We start from the raw sequence: 14,084 nt of genomic DNA on the forward strand, positions 1-14,084 counted from the left end.
CCCATCACACAACATCAATGCCTAACCTCACCACACGTGTGCTCCTTTGTTTAAGTGTGAGCAAATCCCTACGGCCATGTTCCGACATCCGGTTAGAATACCTTCCTAGAAGATTGAGAGCTCTTATAGTGGCAAAGGAAGGAGTTTTGTGGCTCTTGCTTTATGTTTATTAGCTTTAAAGCCATCTATTCTTCTGGGAAAACGTCCGGTCAATTCCAATCAATTTTGTCCAATCAATTGGTCTTTGGAATGGAAATGTCCCTTCACCAGGACCACCCTACATCCATCCTAAATCATGACCTACAGCTGTGGTGCAAATCAGGGTCAGAAATTAACCTATCCATTAAGGAGCAATCTTTGACACGGGTATTTTTAACCTTTATAATGGCAGTTTTTATAATTACCTTTTGTTAAATAAATATATGTTGGCATTTATGTCAAATCTTTACATTTAATCTATTATGTCAACATTTCAGAATAACCCAAACTAATTGACTTTATTTGTTTTTTTATTTTATTCATTGAATAAGGTAGAGAAATCAAGTTTACTATAAGATTAGTATTCCATATCCAAAATCACTATTGCCCCATCAATTTTTAATATTGACCAAACATAAGTATTCAAAATATTAAGGCTTATGGGTATTCGTCTGTATTTTGTACTAAATATTTAAATTGTTATGAACTCAAAATAATTTCAAGGATTTACATATTCTCATAAAGAGATTTTCTTATTTTTGGTATAAAAAAGCAATCTTTTCATTGCAGAAGTTGTATTTGAAATGGCCAAGGCTTTGAACCGGTTCACGGAACGAAAACTAAAACCAGAAACTTTTGATGTTTTGCCAGGAACAGAAACGAAAACAGAAACTTGAAAAAAAATATGTTCCAGAACAGAATCGTTTATTTAAATAATGGTAACCGGTTAATATCTTTTATTTTTTCCGTTCTTTGACAAGATTTCTGTGCAATTTGACTTGGTGAAGTTTACTTTCGGCCTTCGTTGACTAATATGAGAAATGAGAAGCTTGCCACCAGCAAGTAGCCAACTCAAGCCCAAGTCTCTAATGCTCAATCATAAGAGGTAAATATTGTAGGCTACCAAATATCTCAAGATGTTTGTTTTTTTAATACTTATTAGTGGGATCGCAGTTGATTTGTGTCTCATACTGTAGTCCATTAAAATACATTTGGCGAATAAAGAAAAAAACTACATAATTTTCACTTTATGTGGAGCGACTGTTTATGTTGCATCTTCTTCCCGAAGCGCCGTTTGGAATTCGTCCTCCGTCTGTGTGTGCGCGTGTTTAAGTGCACTCAGACGTGCATACACGGAGAGCGAACAATCTTTCTGTTCTTGATAGGTCACATACAAACAAAATCTAAAAATACCACATTATTCTTTTACTAATAAAAACATTTGTTTAAATTGTTTGCCAATAAACGACATGGGAGAAATTTTCCTTGTCTTAATTCATGTATGATGCTGAATCAAATGTAGTCATGTCAGAATTACAGTTATGCCGCTTACACATATAATGTAGCCTTTTTTAATGTTTGATGACAAGATAGAAACTTAAGGAAAATTATGTAGACTAATAATTTAAAGGAACAGTATGTAAGAAATTTATATCAATTAATCATAAAATGGCCCTGATATGTCACTAGACGTTATGAAATCATTTTCATTTCAAATACTTATATCACTCTCAACAGTGGTCCGGCCAGGATATTTTCATTTAAAAAGTGGAGTTGCAGCCCTCAACTGATGTTTATGTTGTCATTTTGTGTATTGGCCACCAGTTGTGTAATTGCAGTACCAGTTTTAGCCACAAGTTTTGTGATTGCAATAGCAGTTTTGGCCACAATCCTACATACTGTTCCTTTAAGTTTAACGTCCTTATGATCAGCCTACTTATTGGTATGTCCCACAGCTGACCTGGAACGTTGTGAACCGGTTCAGGAACGTCAATTTTAGGGTTGAACTGAAAACCGGAAACATTAAAATACTGTTTCTGTTCGGAACGAACCAATTGGGGAATAAATCTGGTTCAAAGGCCTGGAAATGGCATTTATGTTTATTTACACAGTCTGTTCAAGTGGTATAAAAAGCAATCACTTCAGAAGTTGTATCTGAAATAGGATTTATGTTTATTTAAACAGTCTGTTCAATGCTGCTCCAATGTACCCTTAATATATACAATACACAACAGTTGCATGATGTTATAAAATCAATGTCATTTTAAAGTGTATAAATGATGAAAATGGCAGAAACAACATTAAAGGGGCGGTGAATTTGTCGATTTTATTGTTTTATACTGTTGCCTGATGTCTACTTCTGATGTCCGCGTGGTTTTTACATTCAAAAACATCAAAAACAATAAGTAATAGGCTATTTTGTAACATAGATTAGTGGCTGTCTGGAGAAATGGTTCGTTTGAAGGGGCGGGCCGCATTGAAGACCTGACGTAAACACCCACTGCTATGATTGGACGGCTTCATTCCCCGTCATTACATGTGGGGAAATGTTTTAAAAACATTAATGTGATAAAAATAGCAGCCGAACACAAATATGTTTGAGCCACAAAAGATTCTGGGTGCTAAATATGATACACATAAATGACAATACGTATATTAAAGTAGAAACAAAACTCGACGTGACTAAATTACCGTATACAACACAGTAAGCGCGCATCAGAATCTAAACTGCGGCTAATAAATCCTTATCAATAACTTTGTATAATTCGATTGTGCTTGTGAGGTTGCTTTTACATTCACGTAATGTTAAATACCACAGTTATATGATAAAAAATAAGCTTTGTTGAGTGTTTGACCTTTCAAACGTAACTCGCCTAAATTACCGTATACAACACAGTAAACGGGCATCAGAATCTAAACTGCGGCTGAAAAATCCTTCTTTATAAATAACACTGTATATTTCTACCGTTAAATTACAGTCGTGTTGTTAAGTGGTGTATCTTTATTAATCGTTTAATGTTTTTAGTACATTAAAACAGTCAAACATACGTGTTTAGACACGGATGTTACAACAGACATATCAAGCGATCTCTTCTAACAAAGCAATAGTGAAACACAGTAACTTATATAAAGTAAAATGTCTTACTGTGTATAATGCTGTGTCATTGTTGTCAGATCCAATATAAGTGGTGCTTTTAATCACAGTCTCTCTGCAAATCCAGCATCGACTTCTTTCCAAATAAATCCGTGTACACAAAGTTAACAAACACTCCCCACACGAGCTGGAACTTCTTAAAAAGCAAACTTTTTCCAGGCATTTAATGTTATGTTCCAAGCCTCCGAATTAAAGTATTTAGCTTCTGTGTTGTTCCCACGCGGTTCTTCCACAACCGAAAATGCGTTTCCAGTCTATCATAACAGATCACTGCGTCAAAATAAAAGTCTCTCAGAAAAAAATGTATTTAAAAGTCATTTTGGTTACATTTGTCAATCTTTAAAGACATATTTACTTGTTGAGACACACGTGTGTCACGCGAAGCTGTGGGCGGGACTTCAAAAGTGGTCCTTGTATTTGGCTATGGGGCGGTGCTTCAATTCTACTTTGACGTCATAGATTTCCGAATTCCACACTGGCTTGTTTTACTGGCTTGGTGCCAAAAACGGTTATATTTCAGTAGCACGGACGTTTTCAGTTCTGAAACTTGCAGGATGTTCATTTAAGTATGATGACCTCTTATATAACAAATTATCAAGTTAAAATTGAGTTTTTGATTCACCGCTCCTTTAACTTTTAAAGCTAATGGCTTTATACATTTACCCAAAACTAAAGTAGTATCAGAAGTGCCCTTAAACTGATGTAGATTAGAGGAGCCCGGGCACTCAATCCAGAGGACTGCAATATTGAAACCATAATCGTAATTGTCTATTATTGGCCATCATACTGTAATCAAGGAGCGCCATCAACTGTGTGGTACAGTATATTGAAAGCGAACACTGTATTAAGCCAAAAATAAGTCAGAATGTGTTAGACATGTCATGTGATTGGTACATTTAAATTGAGCCATATTGTGAGAGCTGGACACATGAATGTATTGTTTTGGATGCTTTTGACCTGACCTTATCAAACATGCTTTAGTATGTTAGTCCTATTTCATACCATTCAAAATATGTTAAAAAACCAGCTCTTTCCTCTTGACTGTCAGATATACATAGGCTTTATCAAGCACACATGTATGCCTTTACCCAACACTTTTCAGACGTCAATGTCTGAATAAATGAAAACTATTAAAGTCATCAGGCAGCCATAGGGAGAAGCATTAAAACCACAGTAATTACTCTTCTGTGGGAACCATAGTTCTCCAGAAATGGATGTTGACGTCACACGCCCTGAACGTTTTGCATTATTGGGTGAATGATTTACTTCTGATGAGTTTTTGTGGTTGGATAAAGTTGAGGTGACATGAAACCACGATTCTGTAGTATTTATAGGTCTGATTTGCTTTTATGATGTAGCACGCCCATACTGTTGATTAAAAGTAAGATTAGTTGGTTTCCTACAGCTTCCTGTGAGAATCTTTCTCCACTTTCACTTCTCGTGGTGGTAGAGAGATCACTCATCACATTATCTTTCTGATTTTCCCTTTTTCACTCAGGCTGCGGTTTGTGTTCGGCCCGTGTGCCCTGCAGGCATTGGACCTGGTGGAGAAGCGCTCTGTCACGTGCGTGACATCACCTAGCGGCCGAAAGGCTTTTCAGGTAGGTGCGATTTTGCTCAAGTCATACTCAAAAGTATGGATAAAAGTCACAAATGATACAGTATGACAGCATGTCATCTTGAAATATGTTGATGTAAGGACTGGAGTAGGACCAGAGGAGCAGTTTTCAAATGTCAAGGATCTCCAAATATGATGAACTTTTTGTGAGAGACCCCCCTTCCTAAACTTTATTTACATTTATATATAAAGAAACATTAAAACCGTGTTATATCAATATTACTGTAATTGTAATGTTATGAAGACATATTGTTTCCAAACTATAGTTCAGACTACCAGTGTCTCATCTGTCTCTCGCCAGCTACTGAAGTGGACGGTAGAGGTCTTCTCGGGTCCAAAGAAATGTACCTGACCCGAAATGACCTGAATCACTTTATACCCAAACCCGACCTGCATAAATAATTCCCGAACCGAGACCAACCCCATTTTTTTTTACCCGAATGTAAATGGCACTGACGTGTATGCAGTCTGCAGCCCTGCACGCAGCAGTCAGATGGAAAAAAACCCTTCTGGTCTCGCAACCAATTTGGCGAGTTGCTCCATTTGTTTTACTTTGTTATCTGAAGACGACACCCAGGTAACCGCTAAAATGTACGTTACATTTAAAATTGACTGACATGTCTCTCAACGAAAATTAATCTACCGCCAGCCACACAATGTCACAAGCGCTCTTGGCAAACATAGGAGAGGCGCTAATATTATACCCGACCCATGTCCGAAGCACACGTGAAAATTTTAGACCCGAACTCGATCGTTTTGATGGGTACGGTTTAATATTACACGAAAATTCAATATAAATATGTCTTTTTACTCTTTCCCCACCAGCGTTTTTAAAAAAAGTTGTCAGCCAGCGACAGCTTTTTTATGATTTTCCCAAAAAGTTTAATGCCTTCCAGAAAATTTTCTTCTTAAAATATATAAACATACAATATATCTAATGAAAAAACAAACCCTCTGCTTTCAAACGAAAAAAAACTTTCATCCTATCTTCAATAAATACGGATTGCCGGAAAAACTCGTCATTGGCAGGGAAAGAGTTAATAACATACATGACATTTTATTTACAAACGATTGCACCAAATAGTGTGTTTGTGACATTTAAATGTCTTGTCTTATATTAAATAAACAGGTTTTCTTGCAGAAGGTCTGCATTCATTAAAAATGAGCAAATTATTATTTTTTTAAATCAATATTTAATGTTCCTTACCTTACTTATGAGGTAAATAGCCGTAAAATAAGCAGGATAATGTCAATGGCTTGCGCAGTGCTAGGGTCAAATCTCAAAATAGTTTAACGTTTGCGCTGCGCTCTGTGACGACTACCCGTGCGGCCAATAGAAACGGGGCATCCAAATAAGTGCCAAAATCAAAATTCCCGGAGCTTTATAATACAAGTTTACGCTCCTACAGAGAACATCGGAAGGAAAGCCGTGTCATGGAAACACATAGCAATTCAAGTTGGTTTTAAGTCAAGTAGGTTGTTGTAGGTAGGCAGCTTAAAGTTACGTGAAATGGAGATGGGCGACATCTGTCTCTGTATTCCTCATTCACTATGTAATCCCAAAAATAAACACTGTAGTGATTTATTGAAAACCCCGCCTACTTTGGTCTGGCCAGCAGAGCGCAAATCGCTTTGCTGCGCTGAAGCCAGCGGCGAGGGCAGCACACAACGCGTCCTATGTGAAAGCCACATTAGACACTATAGGGTCAACAGTGCAGGGGCACCACACAACTAAACAACACTTTGAATGTTTTCAGTTCTAATTTTAATCTGCCACAAAATTTTTATACCACAGGAGATCAGAAAAATGTATCACGTGCCTGCTCTGAAACTCATACTTGTCACATTTTAGAAGACTTTTAGTCAGTTTGAATAAAGCAGGGTCATCTGCTGGTAAGTGGTAAGTCCAGACATTTTCTCTGACCAGTCAACCCCTGATTTTCCTAAATAACCTCACCATGACCTACAGTCAGAAGTCCCGACACCACCCACTGAACCCCACAGAATGAATCGTAATGTGTTTTGGAACAGCGAGTCAAAAGTTTAAATGCCGTAGGACTGACTAGTTTTTCCCAAAACACCTCAGTTATATCGGGCAAACGTTTAATTTCCGAAAAACACCTACACGGTGAGACCATAGAGGAAACTACAACGGAGAAACATTACAGTAAAACAAAGAAAATAGTATTGCACTGAAATGTAATGCCTGTTTTATGACCTGCTGTGATTCAGCAATCATTAATGTCATATGTGTATTTTCCTAAACGTGTCATCTGTTCTTTTACATGCTGTTATTTGTATTCATATGCTAGTAATTGTAAAACGATTGCATTTTTAGGTATTTTCCAGTAATTTTTTAGTGTTGAATGTTGAAATGACTCAGTGTTTGAGCAGTTGAGTGGGATACACAGAGATATCTATCACTCACGTCACATGAAATATCTCGTTGTAATAGCGGTTGTAATAGTTTTACTGCAAGACCCACACACACACAACAAACACAGAGTGGGGCTTTAATACAAATTAATAATTTCAATTAAATTTAGTGAATAAACATTTTGGGCTCTATCTTACATCCGGCGCAGTGTAGCGCAGTGCAGCGCAATGCACAACGCAAGTGTCTTTTGCTAGTTTCCACCCTAGGCAATTATCTTTTTCACGTTTAGCGCCACGTTGTTTAAATAGCAAATGCATTTGCGCCCCCTTTTGCGCCCATAAGCGTTCTGGTCTGAAAACGAGGTGTGTTCAGGGGCATTGTTGGTGCGTTGCAATTTTTTAGGCAACTAAAATCGACTACGCCATTGACTAACAAAAACCTGATCTAAAGTCTAAAGTCAATGGCGCAATATGTGTTTTTGTTATTTAAAGAGCGCGTTAGTAATATGCGCCTATAAACGGGACGACAACGCGGGTTTGCTTATCACATACATGAATGCGCAGCAGCACAAAACGCTTTTAAATATGAAAGATTAAAGGATTGAATGTAAAAGATTATTATTGAGTCTCTTGGACATAAATGAGGACTAATTATTCAATTAATTCAATTATTTCAATACAAGTGAAAAACAACACAATTATTTAACATTAATCTTAAACTGGGGAGCTTAGTTTTTCAGTTTACAAAGTCCATCATCTAAATAGGGATTAGACATAGCGCCAGCGCAACTGGCTTTTAAAGGGGATGAGAGTTGAGACTCTCATTGGTTTATTGCACGTTACGCCCCAAAATACTTACCTTTACATAACCATTAAGGACCAACCCTTTTCGACCAAGCGCTCGGCGCACAAACCATTTTTCCCATCCTTAAATTAGCAAAATTGGATTTGGAGACGCCCATTTAGACGTTGCACTGTGCACTTTAGACAATGCGCTTAGATTGTTAAAATAGGGCCCTTAATGTCACTCATAGCTAGGGGTGGCACGGTCCATGAAAAAAATCCGAACCGTTCGGTTCGCTTGTCTCGGTTCGGAGCGCGTGTGTGCCGCACGGTTTAACGGTTCATGGCATGCGCAATGTAGTCTCATGCCCTGTATGTGACCTCAGATAGCGTGTTTCCCTTTCGCGCGAAAGAAGAGGTGACTGGTTTGGAGTATAAATACTGCAGGTTATGTTACGTGTAGAAATGGCAAGTGGGAGAGAAAAGGAAGTCTGCCCGCAGTTGGAGGATGCGCCAGCGTCGTATAAGTTTGGTGTGTGGAAACATTTTTATTTCATGTTACCTATGATGACAGCGGAAATAAAACAATAGATTGAACTGCAGTCTATGGGTTGAATGTGCTCGAACAGCCACAGGAGATCGCCTTCTCTCCGACCATTTATATAATCTGAGGTACTGAACACTGTTTTACGTCTTTAGCGCTATTTTTAGCCTTTCATTGATAAAATTAAAGCGTCTGATTTCTGCGTAGTTTCATTTTGCTAGCGTGTGAAAGTTGTGCGATCTTATTTCAGAAATTGGTCAAAAGTGGACAAATCTCAGTGATAAACCTAAGAGCTACACTGAAGTTAGCATTTTAATAAATGCAAGTTATCTTTGTGTGCTAAAAATGCACATAAAGTTTATGTAGATGGCAATACACATTCTCTTTTTTGCCAAATAAATGAAAAGCATGTTGAAATCATCAATGTCTTCCCTCTTGCTCTATCAAAATCTCATCTGGCTTTCCTCAGAGATGGTCCCAATAATGTGCTTAATGTGCAAATTCAGTTTGTGTATGATTACATGATATAACTTTTTTTTTAATACTGTATCCTAAATAATGGATAATTAATACATTAATAAGATTATACATTTTTGGAGTGTTAAAAATTTAAAGAAAAATAACAACAAGAACCGTACCGAACCGAGAACCGTGACCATAGAACCGTGATACGAACCGAACCGAGGGTTTTGTGAACCTTGCCACCCCTACTCATAGCCCTTTTATAAGGGGTCACAGTTGCTCCTCTGCACAGCCCTTTAGCCATAACTATATTTACAACATGGCCTTCTGTAACTTATTGCTTAACAGGTGAATTTTTCTTCTGTTGTGAGTAAATTTCGAATTGCCTTCCTCTTTGACTGTGGTAAGACTTTAGTCAGCGACTTTGTTGAAAAATATTTGAGGAAGACTTTTATAGATTGTTGCTGAAACAGTCTGTGGTGTGGAAGTGTGATTACTCCATAAAAACAAGAAATAAGAGGTCAGACAGTGCCATTAATACGTCAATCACTTTGGTCTTGAGAAAATATTGGGTAGGGTTTGGTAAATGATGGGTTTTCGCAGATGTTTTCTTCTTCATAATCAGTTTCTGGGTGGTTTTATTGTCTCTTGCTGTTAACCTCATTGCATGCTGTTTTTCTGATGTAGGAGTTATAGTGTAAGTTATTACTATGCAGATTAGTTTGGCAAGTAGGTGCGAAGTAAAAATTACATGAATGAATTTAGCTGTGTGACACTGCTGTGCTGAATAAAGATCGAAATTGTCTTTAAAAGCTTTCAAGCATGTCCCAGACTCCAGATTGAATTTATTTTCAATATACTGCATTGTCTTTGGTCTAGACCTCATTTATACCAAATGCAAAGGTGAACGTGATTTTATGGTTTAATATTTGATGCTTGGTTGTCTTGTGAAGTCAACAAACAAAACTTTGCAGGACTGCATGCAGAAGTCTGTTGGCATCGATGCAGCAGGCGATCTCTAGTGGGTCATTCTGCATCGGGCAGGAAATGTTTCAGTAGCCAACATCCCCCTCCATCCTTTCTTTGGGATATAGGAGGCTTCATTAATATCACATTTGGATTGTCATACTGCATTCAGATCAGCCTTTCTTAATAACATCCTGCCCTGAGGACTTTGTCTGGCTGTCATACCTCATTCACATTTACATTTATGCATTTGGTGGACGCTTTTATCCAAAGTGACTTAGGTTGCATTCAAGGTATGCATTATCAACTAAACCTCAAACACGGTACAGTTATTGATATTGTGAATGAATTACATTGATTTGAATTTATATTACGTTAGTCTGTTGATTCAAATAGATTTGTGGCAGATTTTGTATATATATATATACAGTATATGCAGGTATAAAGCAAGGCAAGTGGTTCAGTGATGTAATTTGCTTGTTTATTCAAGCAAAAGTCAATGATTTTGCAAAGGTTACAAGGTGTTGTTGAGGTGATGTGCTCTGTGCTGTGTGAACAGAATTTTAAAAACCTCTTTATCTTGTGGGTCAGGCATTCAGCCTTTGTATTTTTCTATACTAACTTTGCACAAGTAGGTGGTTAGTGTTCCTGTTGCTTTGTTGGTAGTGTGTTGTGGTAGAAGCAAAAAGATTTAGAGTTTGATTCCTAGGGAGCAAATGCACTGATAAAAATGTATAGCTTGAATGCATTGTAAGTCATAGATAAGGGCATCTGCCAAGTGCATAAATCTAAATGTATTTTCTAAAAAAGACGTTTTACTGCAAAGCTTCGTTCGGGTCTTTCATTGTAGGTTTAATGTTGTGTGCACGTTCGAGCTCATGTTTAGCGTCACAGTTCCCTGTTGCAGTCATGCACAGTCCTGTTTGATAACCCGCATCCGCAGTGATTAAAAGAACACACGACCCGTTATCCGACATCAGGAGAAATTTTATTCCATAACAGGCCTGTTTTACATAAGACCGTGACCCTGAGTATAAACCTTTAACGGTCTTCAAACAGAGCGTGAACACAAATAAGCACAGGGTAATTTAAAATCGGAATCACATCGAAATGGTCTTGGGTGTTCAACCCGCAGTTAACTTTTGCTTATTGATTCCCTAAACTGTTCGCTTTAAATGCTTATATCTTCTGTTTGCGAATGTTGATTTATACCAAAATGCTTTTTTGCATAGTTGTGTTTGACACATGAAAACGTCTCAGGTTACATATGTAACTGTTGTTTCCTAATGCTGCGTTTACACCAGCCGCGATAGAGGTGGCAAGCGCAGGTGATTTACATGTTAAGTCAATGCAAAGACATGATTACACGCAGATTATTATCCTGTGGCGCGGTACACGCTGTAAGGGCAGCGCGAATGGTGCGTTCCGCGCAAATTGAGCGTTGCCGTGGGAAATGCGCGAGTTGAAAAATCTGAACTTCTGCGGATTCCCGCGTCACATTAACCAATCAGGACCTTTCTGTAGTAGTGACGTCATTACAGGAAGCGAGCGGAGTCTCAGCAGAGTCGCAGAAGCCGCCCCCATGATGCGAATTACCCCTTTCATGTGCGAATGAAGCGTGTGAACTCAAATGTTCAAACGTCCAACTACGTGCAAATAGCGTATTTTTGCCGCCTCTACCGCGGCTGGTGTGAACGCAACATGAGAAGGGAACGAGACGCTGCGTCTCCCTGGCTATACTTCCTGCGTGCCTGTAACGCCGTCTTTGGCAATATATCAGATAGTGAAATAATTCCTGGCTCCGTGTCTTTGTCGTTAAGCCTCACCATTGGTTGAATTTGATATACACATTCAGACGCACTTACCCCTGGAGGTGTCCCCAAAGTGTCACTGCAGTGACACAGCGCGAGTTCCCTAGAAAGGGAACTGTAACAAAGTATCTTTAAAGGTAACACGATGTAACCTTGTTCTCACTTGAAATGTGACCCCACATATAGTCATTGAATTTAAGGGTATTGGACCTGGAAAGTCCTTGAAAGGTCCTTGAATTTGAGGTTAACTAATGTGTGGGAACCCTTACAAATAAGCACAGGGCAATTTATCGGAATTACGTCGAAATGGTCTTGGGTGTTAGTCCCGCAGTCCACTCTTGCCTATTGATTCCCGTTAATATTATTATTCCACCTGTTACATCAAATATTATGCGGTTCACCTGCTGGTACCCGCCTGCATGAAGATTCGGCCGTGCTGTTTTGTCTGAAAACATATGAATCACAGTCTCACCGTCTGCCTCAAGCTTAATATTACCAACGTCCTTCTCTTCCCATAGGAATAATGTAGGTTTCCTCCCAAACAATATAGACTATTAATGTCTTACAGTAAAGTGTAAGTAGTATTCAGTATTTAGCCTACCTTTTGGTTTTAGTTTTTGCATTTGAATCCTGCATGTAAAATTAGACACATAGATTGCGGATAGCATTAATGTAAAATTTGACGCATAGACTGTGTTGCGAAATTGCGATTTTCTATGGCTGTCTTACTTCTCCTTACATCAAAAAAAACCCCCACATAGATTGCGTTGTGATATTTCAGATATGAATGTAAAATTAGATATATCGGTGTGAATAACAGCTTCAATTTTCACTTGTAACATAACTGAGTCAGAGCTGAAACTGGAATCTGTTTTATAGTTAGAAATACAAAATTCTCTTAATTTGACCTTACCAAACAAGTAAACAGGAAACTTCTCGCTTCACTTATGCCGTAAATCCCTCTGCTATCACCGAGCAACAGCAGATTGGTTCAGGGTGTTGTTATAACCCTCTACTGACAGTAATAACCCTTCTGGCCTTTGGGCTGCTGGGAAATAATACCCAGTCTTGGTCACACCGGCTGCTTCACTCGCCAGCCCTGATCTTCATTGTGCCTTAATAAGGTGGAATTTTTTCCCAAAGGGCAACAAAAGCAGGAATGCAGGTATTTGGGGATTTAGATATTTTTAAAAGGTTATTTCTTAATGGTAGAACCGGAGGTGTGGAAACTGTTGGTTCCTGTTCTTGCCTGACATCTTAAACATGTTAACATGACAGAAATGTTCGTAAAATTATGCAAGACTTGAAAATCCACTGGTTTTGGAAGAGACAACAAGACTGTGCTTGCTCGAAGTGTCTTTATAAAGTTTTTGCTATGTAAAGCACCCAAGGGCTGCAGACCTTATGGAGTAATAGGGCCAAGCAAAAATAAACAATGAAAAGTCAATGAAAAGTTAAAGTCATTATAAAAAAATAAAAAAGCGAAATTAATAAGATATTTAAATAATGGTGTAGAAACAGTAAGATTAGATAGAAGGCAGGAAAAGACACACATCTCATTTAGCAATAAAGTCATCTGTCTTGAGATTGAGTCATACTTTCTGGAGATTTTACATTACAAACTGTCAAGACAATTAGGTGTCTATAGGGTTGAAATCAAACCATTTGCCCTGTTTACACCTGGTGTTTAGATATTGTATGTTTAAATGTTTAAATTGGGCACTTGTACACTGCATGCTGTCTATAGTTACATCCAGCGTTCCTTCATTTCCTTCTTGCAATTTTTAGAAATGTCGTTTCTCATCTCTACTCCCACCTCTTTGTTTCTGATGTACCATTTGAGATTGTAGACCCACATGGAACTTTCACCTCTCATTTCGAACTGTCTTTTTTCATGTTTTATGCATATCCGTACAGAAACGTACAGTAGCATCTCCCGCTCGCATCTCTTCTATCTCATCTCCGTGTACCTGAGGCATTTTGGAAGTTTGGGGGAGGTTGTCTAGTGCTAATTTCAGATCCGTTACATCACTTGAGTTCAAATCCGTGACTGTGGTTAATTCAGCGCACAAATCTGCTTCTTATTCACTATTTGCCTGCTGTTCAGACTATCTGCTCTGGTACAGTGATGCAACATATACATTTTCACTTTTACCTCTTTTCATGTAAATTCTGTTTATTATGGGTATTGAAGTCAGCTCTGATTGCCTTGAGCGGTTTGATGCGTCTCTATTAATGTTCGCAGAAAGCAGGTGGCAAATGAAGTTGAAAGCAGTATTTTGTTTTTATTGAGCAGTGATTTATGGAATAAGGAGATGACTGTATTTCATCAATTAAAGAGCTGATAGAAGTGGTCTTGATTGCAGTTTGGCGATCAGTACAGTCTCACAT

General features: G+C 38.2%; 1 protein-coding gene across 2 annotated transcripts in view; it reads left to right on the top strand.

The window, feature by feature from the left end:
- zswim7 (zinc finger, SWIM-type containing 7) overlaps positions 1–14,084 on the top strand; it is a 36,611-nt gene that overhangs the window by 2,712 nt on the left and 19,815 nt on the right. For both annotated transcript variants that reach the window (XM_065284269.1, XM_065284270.2), the window contains exon 4: positions 4,632–4,734. In XM_065284269.1, coding sequence (XP_065140341.1) covers positions 4,632–4,734 — 103 coding nt within the window. The remainder of the gene's footprint in view (positions 1–4,631; positions 4,735–14,084) is intronic.

This window comes from Paramisgurnus dabryanus, chromosome 5, assembly GCF_030506205.2.
Source record: "Paramisgurnus dabryanus chromosome 5, PD_genome_1.1, whole genome shotgun sequence".
NCBI lineage: Eukaryota > Metazoa > Chordata > Actinopteri > Cypriniformes > Cobitidae > Paramisgurnus > Paramisgurnus dabryanus.